Source organism: Strongylocentrotus purpuratus, unplaced genomic scaffold (genome assembly GCF_000002235.5).
Source record: "Strongylocentrotus purpuratus isolate Spur 01 unplaced genomic scaffold, Spur_5.0 spur5_scaffold_12, whole genome shotgun sequence".
NCBI lineage: Eukaryota > Metazoa > Echinodermata > Echinoidea > Camarodonta > Strongylocentrotidae > Strongylocentrotus > Strongylocentrotus purpuratus.
This window is the reverse complement of record NW_022145597.1, coordinates 19,138,979-19,165,534: the sequence shown is the minus strand read 5'-3', so window position 1 is coordinate 19,165,534 and position 26,556 is coordinate 19,138,979. Positions and strand designations below refer to the sequence as shown.

The 26,556-nt window shown below is 36.2% G+C and overlaps 1 protein-coding gene across 1 annotated transcript in view; it reads right to left on the bottom strand.

Annotated features, from left to right (window-relative positions):
- Window positions 1-14,382: 14,382 nt before the first annotated feature.
- LOC100892749 (angiomotin) overlaps window positions 14,383-26,556 on the bottom strand; it is a 45,179-nt gene continuing 33,005 nt past the window's right edge. The window contains exons 5-13 of the mRNA XM_030982013.1: window positions 26,163-26,282; window positions 25,311-25,435; window positions 24,382-24,531; window positions 23,215-23,322; window positions 22,586-22,653; window positions 21,937-22,029; window positions 20,479-21,086; window positions 16,473-16,558; window positions 14,383-16,109 (exon numbers count right to left, since the gene is read on the bottom strand). Of these exons, the coding sequence (XP_030837873.1) occupies window positions 16,077-16,109; window positions 16,473-16,558; window positions 20,479-21,086; window positions 21,937-22,029; window positions 22,586-22,653; window positions 23,215-23,322; window positions 24,382-24,531; window positions 25,311-25,435; window positions 26,163-26,282 (1,391 nt within the window). The 3' untranslated portion in view covers window positions 14,383-16,076. The remainder of the gene's footprint in view (window positions 16,110-16,472; window positions 16,559-20,478; window positions 21,087-21,936; window positions 22,030-22,585; window positions 22,654-23,214; window positions 23,323-24,381; window positions 24,532-25,310; window positions 25,436-26,162; window positions 26,283-26,556) is intronic.

The following is a 26,556-nucleotide window of genomic DNA, read 5'->3' as shown; positions in this document are numbered from 1 at the left end:
TTACGAACGCGTTACCTGTATATGAGAAATAGTTTTGTCTCGTATCATTTATTTGTCTTTGACATACCGTTAGTGGGACGACGCTTTAATCCAAAATGGATAAGTGTTTCGTTTCGTTTGAAATTTGCACTGTGATCTTTATTCTCTTCTCACTTACACTCACCAAGGGTGCCAGTTTAAACGTGTGGGCTCTTGAAGGGGATGAGATAGCACTTGATTTTAGTTACCTTTGTGACAGCGAAAGGGTCACTTTACAATATGGAACCAGAGTTCCATTTTACGATTCAGCTAAACCAGAGTCATCGTCATTGGCCGAGAATCAAGAAATTATGTTTGAATATGACTTTCAGCATAACTACTGTTCTCTCCAACTTAAAATCAACCCTGTCTTAAGATCTGATAAAGGCAATTATGTTTTGATTGCACATGGTGGTAATGACAATTACCTATATGAAAGTGTTAATTTTAGAGTTGATTACCCACCTGGTAAGGCGTCTTGCGGGTGGGGAGAGGAGGATGTAGCTGATGACAGGCGCTCATTAGAATGCACAGCCCCGTCAGGTAGTTTGCATGGGGAAATTATTTGCTATCAGAATGGAATGAGGATGAATCCAGTGGGTGAACCTAGGGATAGAGACGGTATTCTAGAGCAGACCATGTGGGTGAGGTATTCTCAGAATGTATTTTGTTGCAGTGCTATGCTAGGACATTCAGTTGATAGATGCAAATGCAAGGACTACACATGGGGTCCCCATGGCAACCTCAAAGAGCCCTGCCCTGTTGCCATGGTTACAACCCACCAAGAAGCTTCAACATCTTCCCAAAGTCCAACTTCTATTCCGACCAAAGAAGTAGCACAAAAGGTAAAGAAGAATGACAGGCCAAATGTTGCATTACACGTGAGTTATTCGTGTATCATTGGAATCTCAGGAATAATAATTATCGGTCTCTGTATAGCTCTCACAATGCGTAATCGTAAGGCTAACCAAGTCAAGAAAACTGCGAAAACGACAAACACTCAACCAGATCTTGAAGATATAGAGTATATGCCGGTGGCGACAGATGAACATTAAATTTGGCAAAGCTCTCAAAAACCAAATCTTCAAATCAAATCAAATCTTCATGATAAACGTTTTTCTTATAAAACTTTCATTTTCCTACAAGTCTAGGCACATCCTAAATGCTTTTAAACATAGTTTAATGTCGTTTCACTAAAAGGCTAACCAAACGAATGCATGAAGATTATAACCAAACTTGGGATATCATTTGGTATGTATCGAGTAAGGACATTCATTTAAACTGCACAGAATTTTTTCTTCAACTTATTAATCCCAATTATGTATGTAATGCTTGACTTTTATGATTATTATGAAATTCCTATTCGCTTGTTTGGGTGTTTTTCTCTTAATATATATATTTTTTAATAATTTGGATACTTCTGGACCCATCGGAAGCCCAGTCGTGTCATGCCTGGTACGGCTGAAAAGCGCAATCCAGAAGTTTCTTTTGTGTTTTCTTTATATTTGTATTGTAGATCCTTTTTTTTTTAATGGAAGGGAAAATACTACTGTTTCTACAAAATTATACTTATATTGTAGATCTTTTTTTAAAGTTTGGAAATATGGGGGAAAATACCTTTGGGTATTAAATAATTGTGCGATTTCTGTACTTCTTTTTTTTCCCAGATTTTAGAAAAAATTGTATATATTGGTTTTAAAAGGTTTTTCATGAAGCGAATAGACGTTCAACTGGAGTAGCCTTAATTAGTTTGCATATTTATATCATTAATGCATTAAATGAATACAAAACTTCATACAGTCGGAATCTTTTAAGACTTGAGTGAAGTCTTTGATTCTATTGATTATTTTATTTTATTGCAAGAATTACAATTTTACAGTATAAGATCGCTTCCTCTACTCTGGTTTCCCAATGACTAACGAAATAGTGTGTAAAATATGTTCAATAATAAAGCTTTAACTGATCCCCTTAAAGTTTTATGTGGTGTTCCCCAGGGTCTATTTTGGGATTACTATTGTTTTTTTTATTTCTATTGACGACCTACCTAAATGTTCTGATCAATTGAAATTCATACTTTTCTTGCTGATGATACCTTAGACAATAACATTGACTCTACATATAAATAATGTTTTGAATTGTGAATCAGAAAAAGTATCACATTGGTTGAAATGTAATATGTTATTACTAAATATTTAATAAATCAAATTTATATAGCTTTATATAAATAATTCTTTCAAACAATATTTTGATCTCGTTGATTGACTTGCATATTAACATCTATAATGAAATTATTAAGCCTGTAACTCACACAAAGTTTTTAGGAGTCTAAAACTAAATGTTTTCTTGGAATAATCATATTTTAGAAAGTAAAATATCTATTAATGTCGGTATCAGCAAACTTAGCCCTTTTTGCCCAAACGGATTATTTTAACTTGTCATAATCTCTCATTTTACCATATTTCTGTTATTGTAATACAGTATGGGAAAACACGTACCAATCTAAGCTACAAAAATAACTTATCCTACAAAAAAAGAGTTGGAATATGTTATTTCTCTAGCCGATTAGCGCACAGGATAGAATTGTTTGTTCAGCTTAATATACTCAATTTATATCGATTAAATTCATATTATAGTACTATAATAATGTTTAAACATAGGCCTAAGCAAAATTTACTACGGGATTCTATTGCAGCAATGCTTACATTTAACTCATCACTTATGGGCTGTTATGAGAAAATTATGTATTGTTCTCATTTCGACATCATGCTCCAGGTGTCTGGAATAATATCGATCCTACTGAAATACAATCAATCAATTCGTTTAACACATTTAAAAGAAAATTGAATCAGGTTTATATTCATACATAAATATTTACTGCATTATGTATCCTGTGTAGGGTTTGTGTAGGTATATTCTATTTTTGTGATGTCATGAAATTTATCAAAAAGGTTTCATTTTACACCAATTCTTATTGTGAATGATAAATTATGTCAAACATGAATACACTTCATTTGTGCTTTGTTTGGTTGGTCATCTTGACACACCCCACTTGGTATTTATTGGCATCATAATTCACATTACACTGTATTTTAAATTTGTACTGTGTTATACTGTACATTTATAACACTTAACACTTACATACATTTTCATCTATTTATATATTTACCTATGTATTTTTTAAGTGTTTTGCTGAAATCGCATTAATGTGTGGTCATTACACGATTATCTGAAAAAGAAGCTGTTAAAGTATTGTAGAATATTATGTTTTTTTTTTATATGTACGAGCAAAATATAAACAAACTAACGGAATCGAGTTAAGAGCACGTTCAGTGAAAAGCGGAGGTAACATTTAACACTTCAGTAGCTTTTTACACATCTATACACTGGTTGCTCGTTTGTCACATGTGCAATTTTGCACAAAACAAAAGCATTGCCTTTTGTAACGTAACGGCCTTGCACAATTATCCTTTCCCGGTTTTGACAAGCTCCATGGAAACCATTTTAACATCAGATTAATCTTTTACTGGAAGCTCTTTAATCTTGACGCCTTTGTTATATCTATCCCATGATAAATATAATGTGACGCAGGGAGATGATTTGTGTGGCATATAAAGTGTTATTTTTAAACCATTGATAAACTACCCATTGTTAGTAGTATATCAATGTTTGTACATTTGTGTATTTATACATATTTATACAAGTACATAAGATCAGAAACAAATCTGTTTTGCATCTTGGACCTACATTTCGTTTAGTCAGCTTTTAACGTCTTTCTCAATGTTTACTTTCAAAATATAATTTATTTGTGAGTTTTGAACGCGTATTAGTTTTAGCGTATGTTTTCTTTGACTCGGTTAATGAAATGCTTCCAAATGTCCAAAAAGAGTTTCATGCTAGACATGCTTGCATAGAACCGAAAATATGTGAGCGATTTTTCGGAACCGAAATATTGATTCCCAACACATGCAGTGCGGCAATAAAAGTAACCTTCAAATGTGACGTATCTTTGTGTCTGTTCTAGATATATGTCGAAAGACTGAGATGGAGAAAGAGAAAGACAGAGAAGAGAAAGGGACGGGAGAGACATAAAGAGTCAGCGAGAGAGAGAGAGAGAGAGAGAGAGAGAGAGAAGGAGATAGAGAGAGGGGAGAAAGGTAGATAGTGAGAGGTATTGTGTGGGTGTGTGTGTGTGTGTGGAAAGGGAGAGAGAGACAGAAAAGAGAAAGAAGACAGAGAGTCGTAGAGAGTCAGCGAGAGAGAGGGGGAGGGGAGAAAGGGAGAGAGAGAGAGGTAGTGTGTGTGTTTGTGCGTGTGTGTGTGGGAGATGGAATGGGAGAGAAAGAGAGAGAAAAAAAAAGAAAGTAGACAGTGAGACAGAGAGTCAGCGAGAGAGAGAAAGAGGGGGAAGGGACAGAGAGAAAGAGAGAGAGAACGAGGGGAAGGGAAAAGAAAGACAGACAGAGGTAGTATGTATGTGTGTGCGTGTGTGTGGGGTGAGAGAGATGGGGAGGCAGAGATTCAATGATTTAATAAATTACCCTTTTCGAGTGCCCTACGTTGACGTCTGACAATTCCCCGTTTAACACAATCATGTACCCTTATTACCACTTTAATAAGTGCCCCCTTTCTCCATAACATGCGCCCCTAATTTGGCGGCTTATAGCCCCTTTTTATTTTTCATTCCCCCCTAAGGTCGCTAGCTACGCTATAGTTGAAATAATACAAGACCTTACAAGTTAAGATTAAACTCACCAGGATTTTTTATTTTCATCCTATTTGTAAGATTATTAATTTTTATGTCCTTACTCTAATCTCTATTTTTCCTTGCTATAAGACACGCTTATGTTTTACATTTTAAAGCAAGTTCCTTCCAAATCACTCTTCTTGCATTCGAGTTGTACTTTTTTTTTTTTTTTTTTTTTTTTTTTTGTAAAATGAATTTATTGATAAATATATGCATTTGAACAAAACAAACAATCATACACAATCAATTGAAATAACATCGTATCATCTTAGCATAGTTCAAATAAAACATGTTTCGTTTTCTTGAATAACAGTGTTTTCAAAAATGCATATCTTTTTTGTTTTACAGTTCCTTTCGATCTTTAATCGATTGTGGATTAGTCTTTTGAAAATACAAAGAATAGAGACTTCATGAAACATGAGTTTGCGATTTTCTGCTTGCATAAATGTTAAATAAACTGCGTATTTTGCATATATGATAAGAAAATTTAAACTTTTAAATATTTTGTTTTTCAATTTATAACCTTCAATTAAAACGAACTTGTCAAAAGAAAAATTTACATTGTAAAGTTTTCGAATTATGTCTCCAAATTTTAACCAAATTACGTCGGCCTTATGCCAAAAGGGCCTTAACTGCTTTTGGCCATTCCGAGATAATCGCGTTTAAAGGTTTTGGCCTCTCTAATAATCAAAAGTTTGTGGTCGTTTTTTTGCTTTTGAAGCCAATTTCGATAAATGTGTTAAGTTATTAAGTTTTACATGAAATGTGTTAAATTTGTTATAAAATATTCAGAATTATACATGCTATGTGCAAAAAACATGTTAGGGCCTTTTTGGCATAAGGCTTGAATGTAGCGTATGTTAGCGTATGTTATGCCAGAAGGGCCGTAACCTACTCGGCATTATGCCAAAAGGGGCGTAACCTACGCGGCGTTATGCCAAAAGTTCCTTAACCTGCCGTTATCGTACGCGTAACTATGCGCGTAACTATGCGCGCGTACGCGCGCATAGTTAGCGCCCTTTTGGCATAAGGAAATTTTCTTGTTTCGCAACACCTTTGGTTTGCCAGAAAGGCCCTCCTAACGCAAATGGATCATCCGTGTAGGTTAAGGCCCTTTTGGCGTAAGGAAAAAGATGAGATACGCGTTAAGGCCCTTTTGAAATTCATAATTATCTTCATAAATAAATCGAATTTCAACAAGTGAAGCACATCATTTTAAAGAGAATGATGAAATCTACAAGGTGATATTAATAACTCAATAACCCCCAAAATCGGGTTAAGGCCCTTTTGGCATAAGGCCGACGTTGTGTGCTTGCACTTTACAAATAGATGGAGATTGTCGTGTAACTGATCATCATATAAACATAAGGGATTGTTACACAATTTCCATTTAAATAAATTATACCTATTTGGTAATAAGTTGTGTAATAACTTAAAATTGAATTCTGATATTTTGTTTTCTTTCATAGCTTGTAAATTAAACGACCATATGACTTTCCAGTCGATTTGCTCTGCACTATTTAACATTTCTTCCCATTTCTCTTCTATTGGAGGTCTAACAATTGAATGAATAGACAACGTAGAGTAAAAAAACTTCGACTTTCGTTTAGTGTTAACATTCATTAAAACATTTTTCATGACACCTTCATTTTCTTCTCGTGTCGCATCATATACATGTACCTGTTTTAACATATTCTGTTTCCAAACTTTGGGAATTGCATTTACTATTCTAACCATTCTCATTCTCATACAGACAATCATAACCCACGATACTAGTTTTTTTTTTTAAATCAGATATCGGGTAAAATTACATCCTCAACAACCTCAATGTCAGTAACTCATTCATTAAAACATTAACAAAAAAACATTATAAACTATATAGGATTGTTATTTAAAGCTGTCTATTGTATGAAGTAGATGAAATAATTTTCAAAATTCTTTTGACTGACAAATTTCATATGTGCCAGTAACACGATCGCAACTCAAGGGGTATTTCAATACTTCAATACTCAGGTATACTTGCCTTAGATTGATTTCTGAAAAAAAGTTGTGGCGATAGTATTAAAGGTAAAGACCAGTATTGGAAACGCCCCAACTTCAAAAAAAAAAGAAATGGAAGCTCTTATTACCAATCATGTGAAAGAATATGTTCTTAATAATACATGATAATAACAAATTTGCCGGGAAACCCCCTACTAATTGATATATTTGGTAAATTAGTTTATTTATTGGTGTGTGAGAGATAAAAACGCACGTGTCACGCACGTGTGCGTGGTCCCATATACATCTTTCTGTGTACAGTGCTTGTAACTTAATGAAGACTGGGCCAAATTTCTTATCATTTTGATGATTCCAGAACCTTGCAGTACATCTATGCTAGATGATCAACCTTTTCTGATCGATTTCACAACGTTTCTTTCACAATGCAAACGCATGACCATAACTGGTCTTTATCTTTAAGCAAAAGAAGAGGCAAATTTGAGCAAGTTTTGAATACTTTCAAATTTTACAATACCAATACTTTGTTTTCCCCTTTTTTCTTATGTTGAAGAAAAAATGCTATTCGAATTGACCCATTGATTACCGCTGAACAATGACCAAATATCTCTTGCAACATGCCAGAGAATTTGGCATCGACCCCATCGCGTTAGTGCGAGTAACATTTTTTGTTTTTCTGTTCTACAAAAAGTGCAATTCGAATTGAATCATTTGCATGATGTTCATGCTGAAAGTAGGTCAAAAATTATTTTAGATCACATAATCATTATTCAACCCAATTTAAAAAATTAAGCGACCAATGCATAATAACTTAGCGGCTGACAGCGACAAGCTGCTCTTGAAAGTCTTTCAAAATATAAAAACGTAGAAAAAATTAATAATTATAAAATGACATCATGTCCTTCTCAATCCATCTTATAAGCCTTCATGACAGCGCCACGAACACTACGGTAATACCTCAACATACCAGCGTCGTTGAAGTGGAAACCGTCAGACGAGAAAAGCCTCGTGTGATTGAGCGCAAAAGAATGATGGCGCCAAAAATGCACGTTCGGCAACCCTTCTAGAAATTTGGCGAGCAGACGGTTAGTGTCTTGTACATTCGCGTTGAAGTTCGGCTTCCAATTCGGTACAAACAAACGCGGGATAATACTACACACGAGAACATGACGTACGCCGGGTATGCGCGCAATACGTAGCGCAAGGTCGACAATAGAAAGCATGGTGGATTCGGTAGTCGCGCGCCCGTCGCACAGGTCGTTGGACCCGAGATCGAGCACCACGGCGTCTGGGGAGAGATTCCAGACGAGATCGAGCTGCGATGACGCGGAGAAGACACTGCCAGGCTGGTCGTGGCCGACATCGTGCATGAAAGAGAGAACGGAAGATTTCTCGAGGCTGAGGTTATCCCGCTTGGGATCGCGCGCGATGTACTGATTGAGACGGCTGATGTAACTGTGACCGAGTACAAGAACAACGGGAGGTTCGCGATCGGAATCGGAAGAGCAGCACGACATACTATCAGCAGACATTTTCGATTACGTCGAAGATTGGCGATAATGCGAAGTAATAACGTTTATTCGGTTAACGGTAAGGTCTTCGGTGTTGAGTGCGGTAAGAGCAAGATGCAACGTACAACGTTCAAAAAGGTCAAGTAGACTGAAGTTTTAGATGAAAAGTGTAGTAATTTATAGAAAACCTCCTCATTGAATTAGCGACGAGGTGCAAAGTCGATGTAATTGGCAGACTTTGCACCAATGAGAGAGCTCGATCCCAGACACAATGGTTCGCCGGAATGCCGGGGGCGTGGTTGTGAGAATTACGTAACAACGTGATTGGTTCAGACTTTGCATCAATGAAAGAGCTCAGTCACGGACACAATAGAAGATAAAGCTGGCCCGGAACGCCGGGGGAGTGGGTGTGAAATTTACGTAATGACGTTCTTTAGCACAATAGAAAGTGATGCTTTTGTTTAAAACACCCAAATGGCGGCGTTTAATACGAAGATGACCTGATATAGGTTTCAAGTTGATTCAGATTCAAGGGTAAAATTACTAGTTTTCGGTGCCTATGTTATAATATATCGTTTTAACAAAGTATACATTTTCGTTGTAAATACTCGTAAAAGTCCATTTTAATTGTAATTAAAAAATTAGGATCGAGCGACTGTTCGTGAAAGGAAAGTCTAATTCGCCATGGCTTAATATGTTATTTGATTTTATTTGTATTTATGTATTTCCAATCAATATTAACATCTCATGATACGTTTTCATTCAATTATAAACACAATACAACTATTACAATTCGTTGTAAAATGAATTCAAATATCTTGGTGTTATATTTCATAATTGTTTAAAGTTGGATATACATATATCGAAAACTGTCTCCAAAATATCTAGAACCATATCATGTATAAAACGAATTAAATATTATTTGCCGAAAAGAAATTTAAATTGTTATATGATAGTTTGATATTGTCACATATTGACTACGGTATTGTTTTATGGGGTTGTTCAGCAAAGTGTCATTTTGATAAGTTACAAAAGCTTCAAAATCGAAATGCCCGTTTGACACTAAATGTAGATATTTTGGCACCTCGTATAGTACATTATTATACTGTCTAAGACGGCAATCAGTTGTTGAGAGAGTGCAATACCAAATTTAGAACATGGATTTATAAGGTGATGAATAATAAAATGCCGAAATATATAAAGGATATCGTGTGCTATCGAACGATAAACGTTCATATTAGATATGCAACTACCTGTCCTCCATACATTGAAAACACAGAACCGAGTACTTCAAAAGATCCTTCTGTTATCAAGGCTCCGTTATATGGAATGCATTACCCCCATCTTTACGTTCATTAAACACTGGATTCATTTTAAAACACTGCAAACTCCTTTCTGTCACATAGTATAAAATTTACTTAATAATTACATTAATATTATATCCCCCCGCTCATTTCAACATTATATCTTGTTTAATTTGTGTGTTCATTATAACTTATGTATGTTTATATGTTTTGCAAATAGGTTTTTGATAATGTTGATACAGGGCCCCTTGGTCGAGCAGGTTTTATAACTGAAAGGGCTACCCTGTCAAATAAAACGACAAATAAAAATACATGAATAAATATGGTAGACAAAATAAAAATATTGAAAAAGTGAGAAGGGATCATTAACTGATCTAAAATTTAATATATGTGAAATTAGACATAGATTTCATTTAGACCTAGCACTAACTTCATGTAACTTTCTTTAGTAACCTGGTGCCAGAAAGAAAAAAACATCAGATTCGTAAACGGTTAAAGAAAAAGACAAATATGACAAATATTGTGTTGATACAATAATAAGCCAGTTGATATGTTTTACTTAAAATGTTGTAAAATAAAATGCACTGGGTGGTATATGATAAAAACGTGATGTAACACTACTTTAAATATGAAATTAGAAATAAAGGCAATTTTTAAAAAGAAAACAGTTTTAAAAAATACAAGGGCTCCTGATACAACTCTTTCTTGGTTCTCTTTCTTTCCACGATTTATCCAATGAGCGTTGATTCGCTCATAATAGTTTCATTTCTTATTTTACCTATTCAGATTATGTGATTGATCTTAGAACACGATGTTTACAATGGTGTTTATTAAGTGATTGCTTCTATATGACATGTTTATGTATGATTGAATTTATGTAATCCTAATTCGTGTTACAACCATGCAACTCTTTATTTTGTTACCTGACCAAAATTATAGACTTTTTTTGGATTTTTTTTCAAATCTTTAAAAAAGAAGATTTTAATTTACAACACATATGAAAAAAAAAGAATTGGAGTTTTGAGAAAGAGTGTTTAAAAGGGGGTCAAAAGCCAAGAAAAACTCTGGGTTTGCAACGAACAACCATCCATTGTCAATGGCCCAGACTTTGCATCAGTTGACAAAGCTCTTTCCCGGGGATAACTCCATGGCCCGAAATTTCGGGGGGGGGGGGGGGCGGAGGTGTAAAAGTTACGTAACAATACTCATACCACGTTACAATCAAAACCATTTCTGAAAGAGCCAGCCAATGTGACTTTTCACCAATGAGAAAGCTCATCCCCGAGCCATTGATAGGTGACCAATTAACTTTCTATAGCTAGTCCAAGGTGTGAAAGTTATGTAACAGCAAGCCGATATGATTGGCCAAAACTTTGGACCAACCAGAGAGCTCTTCAAGACAAAAGACACCCAAGTAATTTTCTTTTGTTCAGTCTCAGCTATGTTAGCTATGTAAAATAGTACCCCGAAGCTACCCATCGTTGGACAATAAGATCCGGGGACGCCAATTAGAATCTAAGGAAATGGGCGCCCCACCCTCTTCCCCCTCTTTTCTTCCTTTATATGCTACGAGCAACAAACGTTTTATTTTTCTGAAACGGGGATCGTGCGTTTGCATCGACACAACACATAAAATAAAAACACACTTCAACAGGGTTTTTTTTTTTTTTACAAAAAGAAATTTATTTCAACATTGCGTTATTGAACAGCCTTTTCTATAAACAAGTAAACATATTTTGCCGATATAACACTCCTGTGTATGTACAAACAGAATAATGTGGTACAGTCTAGAAATACTTTGTAGAAGATCTGATCGAAAAGAAAGAGAGCATTAGAAAAGGAGAGAGAGAGATAGAGAGAGAGTGGGAGAGAGAGACAGATAGGTAAAGGACAATTGATACAATAAAGAGAAAAGACAATTACAGAATATTTTATTTTTCCTTTGTTTACAGAAAAACTCTTGTTCTCTTTACAGTATATACATGGCAGATTTTCCAAATTCAGTGCTTTGCATAAACATGTTTTTACATAGAATGCACAGAATTGTAAGTACAGCAAATAGGAGTAAATACACATGTACAGGATGGCAAGGTTAAAGCAAAGATCCATGTGAATTTAGATCCAACGAAATCACAGAGACTTTCAAAAAAATCAACCTACAACGTTTCCAATAGACTTGTGCATACCGGTATACTTTGGAAATGTGCCAACAGTAAAATGACGTATATAATCCTAAAACGATTTCAACAGGCAATACCACAAGATGTTGAAATTACCCTTGGGCCTGTGTTGAAAGTCTCTCTGAATATTTCATTAATACAATGTTGTATGAAGTGTGCTCAAAGTGACTACGGTATATTACATGAAGGTAGATATAAAATAGATCCTTTCATTTACACATTCTAATGTATATACCTTTCCTCTCTGACTCTGAACCCCAAGTAACAGATTAATTATTATTCTTTTCTTTTTATCTACAAATGATCGCACCAAGACCAACACAAATCTTTAATTAGACTGATTCTAAAATAACACCTTAGTATTGTATTTTCATTGCGCGATGTGATGCAATATGATATAACCCTATTGAGTAATGCCCATAATAATGCACATGTACAAAATCTATTCTTTTATTTGTTGCACATTATATCATTTCAGAGAGAGAAACTAGTGATATTGAATTGAAGGGTGGATGATAGAGAAATTATTTACCCTTTAATTAATATTCAGTGGCATACAGTGGCATTACTGAACAAATACACAAAACCATTCTTTTTAAAGACCGTCACCACTACTGGGCCAGAAGGGATTAGACCACACAGAGAGCCATCGAGGTCACTGTGACAGGTGGCTATCTCATTAACTCAGCTCTCATTTAACATAAGAAAAAGAGGATCATGGGGGACCAACAGGCACCGATTGGGGAAGTTTTCTATATAGAGGGAGCAAGTAGCTACAAGTATGGCAGTGTGCCTTTAAGATAGTTCAAATGTATAGTTGGTGTTGAATAAATTAGCAGTTAGCCAACTAGTTTTGCTATCTGTTATTTGTACAAATTATTAAAACAAATAATTCATTCAAATTGAACAATCGTTGGAGGGAAGGAAAGTGTAATATGTATAAATTAGGAACATTCTACAATGTCTTCACAAATTTTGTTTCATATGCTTTAATGTGTTTCATATGGTTTAATATGTTGTCACTGTTTTCTTTTTCAACTTATCAGCCACTTTTGTTGATAATACAAGTTTATGAACCCTGTAAAACTAATTTCTCCCGATTTGCTCACACAAACACAGGAAGACCTTTGTTAATAGCACATTTCAATATGATCACTGCCTGTGAAAAAGATAATGGAAAATATGAAGATAAAGGTATACAAGACCAACCAGAGTGAAAATAGCAGATCAATAACTAGGAATTCTATCAAGTTAAATTGTAACAAAAATAAGGAGTAGAGTCCCATATTTGAAGAAAACAGAAATCAGACTCGTTACCAATGCATCCTCTTGATTAATTACAGTCAAACCTGTTTATTAAGGTCACCCAAGGGAAAAACAAATAGTGGCCGCTGGAGACAGGTGATCTTTCTAGACTGGTTCTTCAACACATTTCCTTCTACGGGGAGGCAATATCGGTGACCACTATAGAGAGGTGGCCACTAAGACAGGTTTGACTGCACATACAATTAAACTTGTATGAATTGCAGAGAGCCAGAGGGTTCATGTCAACTAATGATGTAGTAAATCAAGAGGTTGCAAACATTGCTATAATATTGTAGAATACATAGTAAATGTCTTCACCAATAAGAATTTACAGATAGCACATGGTACAAATGACCCCAAATATCCACCGATCTTTAACACATGGAGAAGTTCCACTTTGAGCATCTTAGAATAATAACTGCCACAGTCCTAGATGTGCTTCATGAATACCTTTTGTTTGACCTCTTGAAAAGTATACTTCCACCTGCGTATCATAGAATGTACTGTTGGTGCATAAATGAATAATGTTACATAACTTTCACGAGCGCATATCCAGTAATTCATCTCCGTGGGTTTTACCATTTTGGTACAAATGACCTATATCTGCCCATGCGCATATTGTATCTGTAAACTGGCTTATTGACAGTGTAACTATCGTCTAGACTCTGCATGATCCCTCACATATATATAACAATCATTAACATGACATTGACAACCCTCTCCTCACTATTCTGTTTGGGACTTAAATGAGACCGTATTTTGTCCTAAAATAACAATAAGTAACAATAAATAAATAACAATAAAGCCAACAATGGTTGGATTTATTGCATTAAATACACCCTTTAAGGCTAGAAACCTCCAGTCAAAAAGGTAAATTGCATTGATATCACCATGAACATCAATATTTGTACTTTAATTGATTATCGCTACATACCAGCATTAATGAAGTATCTTTATTAAACCTCTGGGCAAGCAAGTTAGAGCGAACCACCTCAAAAGAAAGAAAGAATATTAACTTGACAACGCAGTAATACTTTGCACATGAATGAATGGCAAGAGGAATTAGTTGGGGGATAAAGAAACAAAACAAAAAACATAGCTGCACATAACAGTGGTCCTTATGCTAACCTCTTGTTATAAGATAGATCAAATTGAAGCATACCACTTATACAATTGTTAATTTTGCTGCAGAGGTTTTTGAAACAGTCTATTAACGTTCCAGTGTAAACAGACAAATTTGCTCATGATTCGCTAGTCAGCTGCTTTCAGACTAATTCTTCACAAAATGGCTATAAATACCATCCTGGCATCCATTTACCAGCATTAATGAAGTATCTTTATTAAACCTCTGGGCAAGCAAGTTAGAGCGAACCACCTCAAAAGAAAGAAAGAATATTAACTTGACAACGCAGTAATACTTTGCACATGAATGAATGGCAAGAGGAATTAGTTGGGGGATAAAGAAACAAAACTGCACATAACAGTGGTCCTTATGCTAACCTCTTGTTATAAGATAGATCAAATTGAAGGATACCACTTATACAATTGTTAATTTTGCTGCAGAGGTTTTTGAAACAGTCTATTAACGTTCCAGTGTAAACAGACAAATTTGCTCATGATTCGCTAGTCAGCTGCTTTCAGACTAATTCTTCACAAAATGGCTATAAATACCATCCTGGCATCCATTTTAAATTGCTAAATCTACAATAAAGGGTTATAAATTTCAGATAAATTAAATTAAATACTAAAAATGTCAAGATGTCGAATTTTAGGCACCGTGATTGCCATGATTGTTAATAGAAATTCATTGCAACATTGTTTTGGATTATTTAGGGGCAAAAGTGTAGATTTTATCTACAATCATGATTACACAAATAAGGCTATAGTCTGGCAAGGCACAACATTGAATTTTCTCTGGCACATGTTTAATAAAGTATGGAAGAAATATGTTTGATCAAGTAAACAAATCCATCGGCATTCAAATTCTTTCATTCCCATATCTATAACATAGGATGCACACAGTTCCCATAGGCAATAAGTTAAGGCAATATATCTGAAACCATCTTTAGAGGTTATCATGGTGGAAAAGACCCATAGTACCCTTAGTTAAAATACTTTCTATTCTAAATCAAGGTCTGTGGAGTCAGCAGTATTTTGTCTAAAATTCATACGAGATGACCGACAGAGAGAGTGAAATCTTTGTTTAAGAGTGATCGCTAACACGTTACATTACGATGTAAACAAATACATGTACAAAGAACCTTGTAACTTGAACCAAACATTCATTTTCAAGGGTCAAAATCAAGATCTTATCATCCATTAGATAATTGAATGGGGCATGAAGCATCAGTATTGACATGAAGATGTGTTTCATTAAGAATTTTTATTAATAACTCCAACGATTGTACATCAATGACACTACATGGCTTTAATATCACTAAACAAAAAGGTGCAAGGATCAAACAAGATGTAATCCTCCCATAAATATATAATTCCAGTCATCTTGAATTCAACATCGTTTCTTTGGTGATGGTGAGTGATGATGATGATGAGGGTGGGGGGGGGGGTGAGGTTGTATACACCGGTAGAGCACAGAGAGTACCAAAACTGACCCTCTCTAACATGTCTCCAGTTCTGCTTAAGGTTGCTGATGATAGTGGGGCAGGGGGGGGGGGGGGGTTGTATACCCGGTAGAGCGCGGAGAGTACAAAACTGACCCTCTCTACCACGTCTCCAGTTCTGCTTAAGGGTAATGATGAAGGTGAGGGGTAATCATGTTATACACCGGTAGAGCACGGAGGGTACAAAACTGACACTCTCTACCACGTCTCCAGTTCTGCTTAAGGGTAATGATGAAGGTGAGGGGTAATCATGTTATACACCGGTAGAGCACGGAGGGTACAAAACTGACCCTCTCTACCACGTCTCCAGTTCTGCTTAAGGGTAATGATGAAGGTAAGGGGTAATCATGTTATACACCGGTAGAGCACGGAGGGTGCACAGCTCTCCATCTTTGCTAAGTCTTCCATATCGATCCAAGTATCTTATCCTGCAAATGAAGAAAAAAGATTTGAACATAGAAGATATTAATACTACTAAAACAGAAGAATGTTCGCTCTGTACTTATAATAAAATCAGAAATTTTTGTTTTCTCTCAAAGAAATTTTCAATCATATACAAGCACCCTAAATATAATCATCGCAAATATGTTTCTATTTCCATTGTCGAAAAAATCTATTACATCATTAATAAAAAAGAAAATCAAAGTTTATGACATTATGTACAAAGCAAATTTGAGAGGGGCTCGCAAGATATGTCACCGAGTTGTTAATTTGTGTTTCATTGATCGCAACTTCAAAAATTCAAAACTTTCTTATTTTTAATTGGAATTTGCTCGTACTTTCACACACACCTGTTGAGCAATCTCAAGATCCAGCTGCTTTAGTTTTTCATCCAAGAAACTTCTCTCTCTCGCTAAATCGGCTTCACTCCCTCCATCTGAACAAAAAACAAAAAGTGGCATACAGTTAACAACTAAATTCTTCACACACCTTGTAAATTTGACATGTTTTTTTGTTGAATACTTTTAGATGAAAGATTTAAAGATACCGTAATTAACGTTGTATAAACCGCCCTCGAGTATTAACCGCATCCCTCTTTTTTTTTTGCCGACTTAAAAAACAGTAGAGGACCTAGGATAGAACCTTGTGGTACGCCGTGTAATAGAAGAAAAATTGGAGGAATTATTATTATAAACTACATATTGAAATCTATCAGAAAGATTACTTTCAAACCAAGATGACAGACAAATTTGAGTGTTGTTCTAGTTTCCGAGTGGTGAGTCAACACACCGATTACTGAGCTGGGAGACATTGTCAGGCATAGCGCCAGGTAAAGGGGCATAAATCGAAACCGTGTATAAATCGCACCCACCGACTTTGAATTTTTTCCAGCGGCAAAAAGGTAAGGTTAATACACCGTTAATTACGGTAATGCAAAGTTTTGGGAAATTTTGAAAATTGGATGGATAGTAATTCTTTAAAATGTTGATATATTTCGATGCCCATGTGGATGTTTTATAAGCACTAAAAAATTTAGCCCCCTAAAACACTTCTGCTTTCAAGAAATTGAATGATCACAATAGGCCAGTTTCGTAATGTATTCAGAGACCTTTAAATCGCATTACGTAATCGGAGGGTCGGACAAACAATGAACTCGCAGTGCGTAGCAGCCTACACTTTGTGTGCATACAATACATGACTGTGTTCGCTAGGTGTGATTGCATCGTTTGTTTTCGCTATTTTGAGAGAGAGAGAAGAAAAAGGAGGCAGATTCAAACTTGAATAATAAATAGCTTTGAGATGTGATTTTGTTCTTCATACATTTGATCTTTAAAATCGCTGAGGCTTAGGCAAGAATAATGGAAAAGCATTGCTGTTACAGAACTAGCGATTCACATCTTGCAGTCAAACCTGTTCGGCCAAGTCCCCGGTACAGGCAGCGCACGACACCCCCTCAAAAGAAGAAAAACGAGGTAGATGATACATGCGACATTGGCTCGAAAGCGAGTAATGAAACAGAAAGAAAGGAACCAAAATATCAGTTAGCAGATATCGGCAATTCCCATTCAATTTTGCATTTACCTTAGCTTGAAACCGAGTACAAATTTTGACGTAGAAATGAAAGAAGTGATTAACTCTTTTCCACTCGTTCGCACACAAGGTCACCTAAACTTGCAGATCGTGCGTGCGTGCGTACCACGTGTCCGTGTTCGTGGAGGCGCGAATCACATTTTCATAATAAAAATAAATTTACGGATTAAAACATGTTTGTGAAACGCCTCGATACGAACTATTTCAAGGCGGACGAGAAACGGCTAATGAGAAGCAAGCACAGTGACCACAGAATCAATATTATTAACAAAAGTAACGAGAAATAATGATAATAAAGGTATTAATGATGGCACTATATAATTAATAAAATAATATTTATAAAATAATGTCGCCCGATGACAGAGAACTAGAATAAGAACGTTGAATATTGATAAACAAATAATTTTGAACAGAAAAAATGAAGAAAAACAATGAACAAGGAAGAAGAAGGTGTGAAGCAAAGATTGATAAATAATGAGAGCAATGGAAAACAGGAATAGATCCCTAATGAAAGTAATATAAAAAAAAAAATTATGATGGCAAGCCAGAATCGGGATGATGAATAATTTTATTGATTAAAATAAGATTAGGAATTAAGTTTGATTATCATAAAAAAGTTAATAGTATTATAATTATGCCGGACCTTTCTTTATTCAAGAAGCAATTATTATTATAAAAAAAAACATTTTAAAAATAATTTGTTATTACATTTTCTATTACTTTTTGTTTACAATTTGTTCTTCTTTTTGTTCAAGTTGGTATGTTCTGTCTTTTTGCGACGGTTTGGCCTGTAGTCTAGAACCACATGAGTCGAGCTTCATCTCCACATGGCCATCGGAAAATATTAATTGAATGTCTTCAAAACTCGTAAAAGCCTTCAGTTTTCGACGATCATAAATGCATAGTCCGCCATATATTCTCTACTAGATAATTGAATACGTCATAGGTCCCAAAGTCAGGAATATCGTAAAACTTAAGGGAGGTATGTAGCTAGTTCACTTAACGAAACTCCTGCCCATTGTAATTCCCCCCCACACAGTCACGTCTACCGAGTGACACGTGCCCCACGGGTCAGGGGCTACGGGCAGGCTAGTCCGCTACTGCGGACGCTAATTTAACGAGTCTTTTCTCGGGTGTATACCGTGCTCGAAACTCCTCTTTTGCTAAGAAAATATTGCAGCTACCTGAACTCAGCTTGATGAATGTCAAGTTGGAAGACTTTTCCGGCCAAAACAGAAATTCATATATATACACGCAGTTTTGATAGAAAGATATGAATGAAATTTAACGGCAATAACCGACAGTCTAATACACAACGCACACATTCAAAATGGCGGTTTGACAAAGCTTGCCGGGCTTGGTTACAGTAACCGCGCATTACGTAACCGCCGAAACTGGCCTATTTACCGGTGCTCTGACCATGAAAATCTCAGAATATGCAGTTCTGATATATAATTTCCAAACAGGAATAGTAAATCTGTTTATTATAGTCAAGAAACATTGTTTTAAAGCTGAAGTAATATCAATCTTGAGAGGGAGCTATACAACATAAAGAGTTCATTATTTACAATTTTATCACTGTAGACTCGATTCCAACCGCGACAACGGTCATTGAATAATGTAAAATCCCATATGCTTCCAATATGTTCATTTGAACCAAATTCATGACCCCATACCAAAACTTTGTTTTACCTTTAATATATCACATCTTCAAGTCGGGGCAAATCAATATTTTCATATACTTAATAAATTATAAAACTTGGTAAGGGTATGAATAATTTAGTTAACTCTATGTTAATACACAAGATATAATTTAACAATATGGACGTGGATGAAAATATAAGAGGGCATCATTTCACTCAACTATCATCAGTACAAGTTCCCAAACATCCCATTAAAATTGCTCATTTAAACACAAGGGGTTTTAATGAGACGTTGACAAAAGCGAATTAAAAAAAGTTTCACATAACTTTGCCCAGTTTTCATTGCTTCTATACACCTGTACTTTTAAATATATATTCTGTATTAACACTACTCCCTAGTTGAAGTCTAATGCTAGTTTACAATTTTACAATGGGTGGATATAAAAGCATAATTCTCTAAATCAACCAAGAAAATTGAGAGCAGGGTAACAAAACAATTATGTAGGAACATCTCTACGAGATCTGACTTATTTTTCATTTACAAGCAAAAACTATGCACTTGATCCCTAGTACTATTAGCACAGCAAATTTCTTCATAATGAACCCCTCTTTAGCCAAGCCTCCCTAGTGAACTTCCTACCAGGGACCTGTTTCACGGAGCCTTTTTCAATTACAAATGACAAAAATCAGTGACAAATCTGATGATAACCAATCAGAAGCAAGGATTTCACTAGCTTATAACAAAGGCTGTCATTTGTCACTGATGACAAGTTTTGTGAAACGGGGCTCTGGTATGCATTCACTGAACCTTGGTTGAGAGTGGCACAGGAAATCCAAGTCCTTGTCAAAGTGTCATGGCTGGCTAGGACTTGAACTGTTACCCATTTGACCCAGAATCCAGTAACGTATACCACAACACCTCTTACATTGATCTACATATGCCACACTCAACCCAGGTGATGTAAATGGGTACCTGGCAGGATTTAATTCCTTGAGCGCCGTAATGGCAGCCGTGCTAAAGCCAAGGTAATAATCAGGATCCCTGACTGGGCCTCAGAATAGTTTACTAGAATGATGGCTCATAACAAATGCTTTATATTATTATCATTATCATTATTATTACCTGTTCCTGTCATTGAGAGTCCCGACGTACTGAGTGACGTGTAGGAATCACTGAAACCCATCAGCCTCTCCTGCGACCCTAGACCCGATCCTGCAGACCCGGTGTGACTCGGTGGCCTTGCGAGGGCTCCTAAGCTCTGCTGCGACCCTGCAGGAGACCTCCCACCAAGGGACACGACATGCGGCAGGTTCTGCAGGGAGCTCGCCGGAGACTTGGACACCAGGTTCTGGTTGGACGACGCCGGAGACATGTGCAGGTTCTGGGTCGACGTTGCGGGTGATTTTGTCAGGTAGTGCTGGAGGCTGTGGGTTGAGGATGCAGGCGACTGCTGCTGCTGCTGTTGTAGGCTCTGAACGGAGCTGGCGGGAGAACGGCTGCCGAGGTTCTGCAGGGAGCTGGAGCTGACTGCAGGTGATCCAGACAGGTTGCTCTGGAAGGGGGTGGAATCTACGGAGCCACGGCGGTAGGACTGCTGCTGAGGGGAGGGAGGGCGGATGTTCTCGGGATAGGAGGACAGCGAAGTAGACGACATGGTGGCAAAGATTTGGTTCTGGAGAGCTTGGATGATGATTTCACGTTTCTGGACCTCTGTTGAAAGGGCTGAAACTCTGAAGGAAAAGCAAATATGTCCATTTTAGTACTATTTATACCTCTCTTTAGAAATCTAGCAATCTGATTGGTTGAAATTGGAGTCGTGATTTTAGCCATGCCCGCCTACCGGTCAATAGTTTTTTAAAGATGCCTGCATGAGGTGTTACCGCAAATCTTGCTCAAATCTATCCTTTCCATGAAAACCTTCAAGATAACAAACTACCAGAAATAACAGTTATATCCCTTTATTAAAAAAAAACAATAATGATAGTAATAATAATACAAATATCAACCAGAATAACGAAAACAAGAACAAAAATGATATAGTCTTATTTACCCGGGGTAGCCTAATAACTACAAATACTTCTCTTCATAAAGGTTGCGCAATTGTTATTAACTCAGCAATGACACATAAACATTTAACAAATCTGGATCACAAGGGGCAAACCTCAGTAAAACAACAGCCTGATCGCCCGCAGAAGGGGTCATGAACTAACTTTCTCCCAAGATCGTATATCATTGCTTAATGTCTTGAGCTCCCTTCATCATCCCTATCAACTCTCCCTCTCTCTCTCTCTCTGTCTCTGTCTCTCTCTCTCTCTGCCTGCCTGTCTGTGTCTGTGTCTGTCTGTGTCTGTGTCTGTCTCTCTCTCTCTCTCTCTGCCTGCCTGTATGTCTCCGTCTCTGTCTGTCTCTCTGTGTCTGTCTCTGCCTCTGTCCTCTCTCTGTCACTCTCTCTCCTTATCACATTGCACACCATACCAGAATGCGCCATTTGATATCCTTTCCTATCAGGAACATTACAACTGAAAACATGCCTATGGATGGCCAAGGGCAAGGGAGAGGGGGGGGGGGGCATGAACTTACCTTTTCTCAAGATCGTATATCCTAGCTTTATGTCGTGAGCTCCCTTCTTCATCTCTCTCCTTCCCGCCATCCATGTCATGTACACCACTCAACCTGTCATCAGAAGGAATCATGATGGATAATTGTTGAATTTTCCTTAGAGATAGAAGCGATAAACGTATTAAATGTTTTCTTGTGATGTTTGTTTTTACAATTTATTTTGGCGAATTTCTTTTAGTAGAGTAAGCAAACTGGGCATAGAGAAAATTAGTGTCTAGTTTCAAAGAGGGGAAAAAGAGGGGGGGGGGGTAGAGAAAAATCTACACAGTAGGGCTATTGCCATGATCACTAGAAATGTTGAACTATGAATATCAATATTTTTATTTCATCTTATGGTTATCATGATCATTATCTTTGTCATCAACATCATCATCACCTTTATTACCATCGTCATCACCACCATCTTTATCACTACCAAATTTATCTTCCTTATCATCATCACTTAAACCACCACCACCACCACCACCACCACAAACATCATCATCATCACCACTACCAACAACACCATCACCATCATCGTCAACATCATCATCACCCTCATCGAGATCAGCAGCAGCATCCTTACCATTATTAACCATCTTTTTCTAGTCATACAATGCATGAGACTAACCTTGAGTTTGATGGTGCTTCCACGTGACATTGTCTGATTGCACACTCTTCCAAGTACTTGTGTTCCCACTAGAAGTAAAAGTCGAGATTTAGGGTCATTGTGATGTCATTTGGTACACAAAGAAATAAGAGAGAATGTATAGAGAAGCAATGGAGAAGCGATAGAAAGAGAAGGAAATCAGTGAAATGAAGAGAAATGTACAGGAGAGATAGGTGGAAGAGAGGAAGTTGGGGGAACAGACAGATAAACAACAACAACACAAAATATATGCATGCAAAGTCACTTCAAACATCGTAAAGATTAGATAAGACAAAACTTAAATGATAGAAAGAGGAGAAAGAAGAAACTAGAATGAGATATAAAAAAAAGTAAAGGAAAATAAAGAGAAAAGGAGAAAGAAAAATGACAGTGGGGCAAAGATAGGGTATTGGAACAGGAAGAGACAGAATAGAGAGAGAGAGGGTATGGGTGATTACTTTACTGACTTCAGCCTCAAGTTTTACAATAGTATTTTCTTTTTTTAGCCAGAGATAATATGAAGGAGAGAGAAGATGAGGCAGAGATAGAAATGGAGAGAGAGAGAGAAGTGAGAGAATAGAGATAGAAAGAGTATGGATGATATATCTTACCTTACTAACTTCAGCCTCTAGTTTTAGGATAGTACTCTCTTTTTCAGCCAGCGATTCACTTGTAACATCTTCAGGCTCTGACACACCTTCATCTTGGTTCGCTACAGCCTAAACGGATATAACAACAAAATGAATAATATAATAACTAAATAAGAGACCTGTGACAATTTTGTATATCTTCTGTGCAGGAGCATTTTTCTATGGTATTTAGCAATAAAATATAAAAATAATTTCCCCAAAGATATAAATTCATCAAATGCATAACTATTATCATATTAGAGAAAGTTACTAACAGGTTTAGAAGACTATTTTGTATAATGATTAATGTTTTTGTTTCTAAAGCTTTATATGAAAGTGTGATTTTGATTTGTATAGATTATGTACATGACATTGTCAATATTACTTTTCTTTTTTTATTAATTGATGACCTCATTTTATGACGAATTTTGGATTGTAAACAATGTGCGATGAGTGCATGGACTACTACTTTGTATTTCTAATAAACCACATTTAATTAAATTGAATATTGTGTCCAACTGAAACCTGGGGGGTGTTTCACAAAGATCCTAAATTGAACTTATCTCTAAGTTGGAGTTAACAAATATGGGAAGCCGTTAGCATCTTTGAAAATATGTTGTAAAAGTTGTTTTAAAAGGCATAAAATGTTGATTCAAATCATTCATATTTTTTTTTATTATCAATGAGATATTTCATGTTCTTGTTGTGGAATTTATAAAAGTCTAAAATACTTGAATTTTTCCTTTTAAATATATTTTATTTTGAGGCTACAAATGGCTTTCCATCATGTTTAAGTCCAACTTAGAGTTAAGTGTGACTTAGGATCTTTGTGAAACACCCCCATGATTGCCACCCTTATCAATTAAAGCTCTGAATGTAAGCAGAGCCATTTATTAGGAGAGTTCGGTCAACCCGGTTCAAGTTGGGCACAATATGGCGAAGTTGGCCAAACTCTGTGTAGAAGTAGCTCTGGACCACGTCTTATAAAGAGTTACGAATGATCCAAATCAATCGCAAGTCATCCAATCAATCGTAAGTTTGTAGCCTCCTAGCTCTAATGTACATAGCTGCGATTGATATCAATCGTAAATAAGTTGCGATCAACATCAACTCTTTAAAAGGCGGGCCCAGATTGCGTGACTCACTCACCTGGCGCCCTCGTAGTTTCTCTATCTCTTTCTCCATCTTATGTCTGAGTTTATTCTCTAGTTTCTCCCTCTTCTGACGAGCAGCTTGCAATGATGTAACCAGCTGCTGTAACGATCTCACCTTGTCAACGTAAACCTGACGCTGGGCACACTTGGGAGGGGAGGAGGAGGGGTCAGGAAAGAGATAATTCACAAACATATTTTTAAAATATAATATTTAACAGTAATCAAAACAGGCAAGCAAACACTACACAGCAGTAGAGGCTAACTTGACTGAGTTGGGTATCCGGACAGTTGATTTCAAATAGTTAAGTCATTTTTTACAGTAATTTAATCTAGTTTCTAGTCATTTCCTTCAAAGGTATTGGTAGATCCTAAACAAATACAATTGTTAAGCTTTAAGAACAATAAGAATCATACCAATAATGAAATGATAACATGTCTTATTTCCTAAGGGTAGCCTCATCAGTATTATTACTTATCTTTCTGAGAGCCCTGTAATTATTATTACTCCAGCATTGCCAGTGCAAATGCATTCACATTTAAGTAATTTTGTCACTCCTTAGTTAAAATTTACAGTAAGTTTTAGTTAACAAACAGTGCTTTTTAGTCTTTGTAGTATTCAGCAAGATTTGGGAATGTCATCTTTTCCAAATTGCCTCAGAAGAGTTGACATCAACTGTACGTTTAACCATTACTATCAAAATTGCTACACATGAATATCAAACTACTTATTGCCATATTAAAGCCATATTAAGATAACTGGAGAAAAAGGTGGCCACTGTTTACAGGTGGCCTTCTTATACAGATTTGACTACACACATTTCCTTGCTAAAGGGACACAAAATAGGACGACTATAGAGGAGTGTCCACCAAAGATTTTTGTCTCAATTAAACTTAATTAAGTGCTTAAGTTTGTTTATAACATACCTCTTCATGTAACTTAGTAACATCTGCTTGAGCCTTGGACAAGGCTGCATCCAGCATGTCCACGTGTAGTCTCTGTTCTGTGAGTTCATTCATCAACTGCATATTAGTCTCATCCAAGTCTTTACCTGTTTATCAAATAAATTATTGACAGTCATTTATAGCCACTGGGGTATTGATGGAGAATTCTTTCTTCCAGATGGTTACAAATTGTACTGTACAGAATCTCTAGAGAAGGCTCTAAGACATTCTGAATGGGCTTCAAATAATCATAATAATTTCTTTTTTTCCTTCTTATTTCCAGCTACACTTCTTTACTCAGAAAGCTATCTTGTTAACAGTCAGAAATGGCAAATTTTTAAAGAAACACAGGCAACTAACAACTAAACTATCCATACCCCATGTAAATTTGTTGTTGTTTGTGTTTTTTTGTAACTCAGGAATAAAAGGTGGACTGGGTGAATACTTTTTAAATGTAAGCTTTAATATGTCACATTCTCAAGGAACATAAATCAGAACAAATCTTTTTTTCAAATATTAAGTGACAAATAACAAACTTGATAAGGGTATGAATAATTCAGTTGATAACTGTAAACACAGAACCCTACTCTAACTTTTTTCTCATGGTCAGAAGTAAAATACTGGCATTTATTTCAACTTATTGACAACATTTTTGCCCATGTATATTGCTTACAGAGATATTGCATATTATTTGATCAATGTAGCAATAAAAGAAAAACACAATTGTTGCCAATTTGAAGAACGACATCTGATCTATTTAGCGCTAAACATAAATCCTGTCCTGAAAGAGTTAAAAGCAAAAATAGACAAGTTACTTGTGAGATGAATACTTACATGTCATTTGTGTCTGGAAGAGCACGTTTTCTTTTCTCGTTAATTCCTCTTGCAGGTCAGCCTCGATAGATTCCCCATGATTGGCTGTCCTGGAACTCTTGGCACGTGATTCTACATAGACTGAATACGGACATTTGATATAATTATTATGAATATTATTATTATCGTTATTAAGTATTCGGCATCACCTGTGCCTGGTACAAGCAAACTTAATCACTGTGACCCTCAAGTCTCTCATTTTAATATAACTGATTGGGGATGTGCACCCCAACACTGAACTTAAAAAATACAAACCTATAAACCTCAATCTATTAGGAATTTTAACCTCCCACCTCCCCTTCTTATTATCCCCATCATCACTTTTACTGTACAAACAGACTCTATTCTGACACAT